The sequence below is a fragment of the Brassica oleracea genome, unplaced genomic scaffold (assembly GCF_000695525.1).
Source record: "Brassica oleracea var. oleracea cultivar TO1000 unplaced genomic scaffold, BOL UnpScaffold03980, whole genome shotgun sequence".
NCBI lineage: Eukaryota > Viridiplantae > Streptophyta > Magnoliopsida > Brassicales > Brassicaceae > Brassica > Brassica oleracea.
This window is the reverse complement of record NW_013620505.1, coordinates 1-1057: the sequence shown is the minus strand read 5'-3', so window position 1 is coordinate 1057 and position 1057 is coordinate 1. Positions and strand designations below refer to the sequence as shown.

The following is a 1057-nucleotide window of genomic DNA, read 5'->3' as shown; positions in this document are numbered from 1 at the left end:
TGCCGCGTTGGGGTTTTTCCGTGAAGAGGATTGGGAAAAAGTTAGAATTTGGTTAACTTCCTCCACGTAAGTACTCTATTCTCATTAATCTGTCATGTTGTATTAATACATTTAAAATAAACTAATGAATGTTTTACAATTTTATCATTGTATTTGGTTTCAGACCTATACGGATTGGACCTGCCACTTTAGATTTTGAGATTGCTAATCGTCTTATGGATAAATCTGAGTGGGTTGATAGCTTGGTAAACCTTAGAGACTATTAGCTTCCGTTTGTGTCTATTAAATACATTGTGTGTGCTAAGATTTTCAAAATATGCAGGAGATTGACGCTGCAATGTACGTATTCCGGGAGAGAACATCTTTGAAACGATGGAGACCTCATCGTGTCGCCTTCATGACTGTCGTCTTCAGCAATATGATTAAAAAAGAGTATGGTCATTTAGAAGCTCAGGGTAGAAAGAGCTACATGCTTCATAATTTGCTACTGCAGTTCGGTAAAGGAGTCCTTCCACCACATGGCAGGACACATGAGATATGGAATATAGATGTGGATCGGCTGTATGTCCATGTTCATGTCAGTGGGAACGGGAATCATTGGATCGCCTTGTGCATCAGTTTCGTGACGAGGAGCATTGAAGTGTTCGACTGCTCGGGTAAGAAAAGGTACAAGGAGGTGGATGGGTTCGCAAACCTTATTCCGCGTATTGTCAAGGCAGTTCAGCCTATGAGACACCAGAAGGATTTCGCAGTCGGTGCATATACTGTTTCCTATGTCCCCGTTGGGAATCTGAATAAAAGTGCATGCGACTGTGGCGTCTATGCAGTGAAGTTCATTGAGTGTCATGCGCTTGGATTGGAGTTGTCGTTGTTGCATGATGGTAACATTATCGAAGCTCGCCACAGGATTCTATGGGATCTTTGGGAAGCAGCTAATGATCCGGAATTGATTGATAGGATGTCAAAGTATCAATCCCCGGAGTGTCTCTCTTCGACTGTAGAGGAGATTTTGTGAGACTGCTTGGTTTCTAGTTCTAATGTAATGAACAAGATTGCT

The 1057-nt window shown here is 41.9% G+C and overlaps 1 protein-coding gene across 1 annotated transcript; it reads left to right on the top strand.

Annotated features, from left to right (window-relative positions):
• The first annotated feature begins 141 nt into the window (after positions 1-141).
• LOC106321930 lies at positions 142-1051 on the top strand. The gene is made up of 2 exons (XM_013760140.1): positions 142-245; positions 323-1051. The coding sequence occupies exons 1-2, from the start codon at positions 216-218 to the stop codon at positions 1013-1015; spliced, it is 723 nt and encodes a 240-aa protein (XP_013615594.1). The 5' UTR covers positions 142-215; the 3' UTR covers positions 1016-1051.
• The last annotated feature ends 6 nt before the right edge of the window (positions 1052-1057 follow it).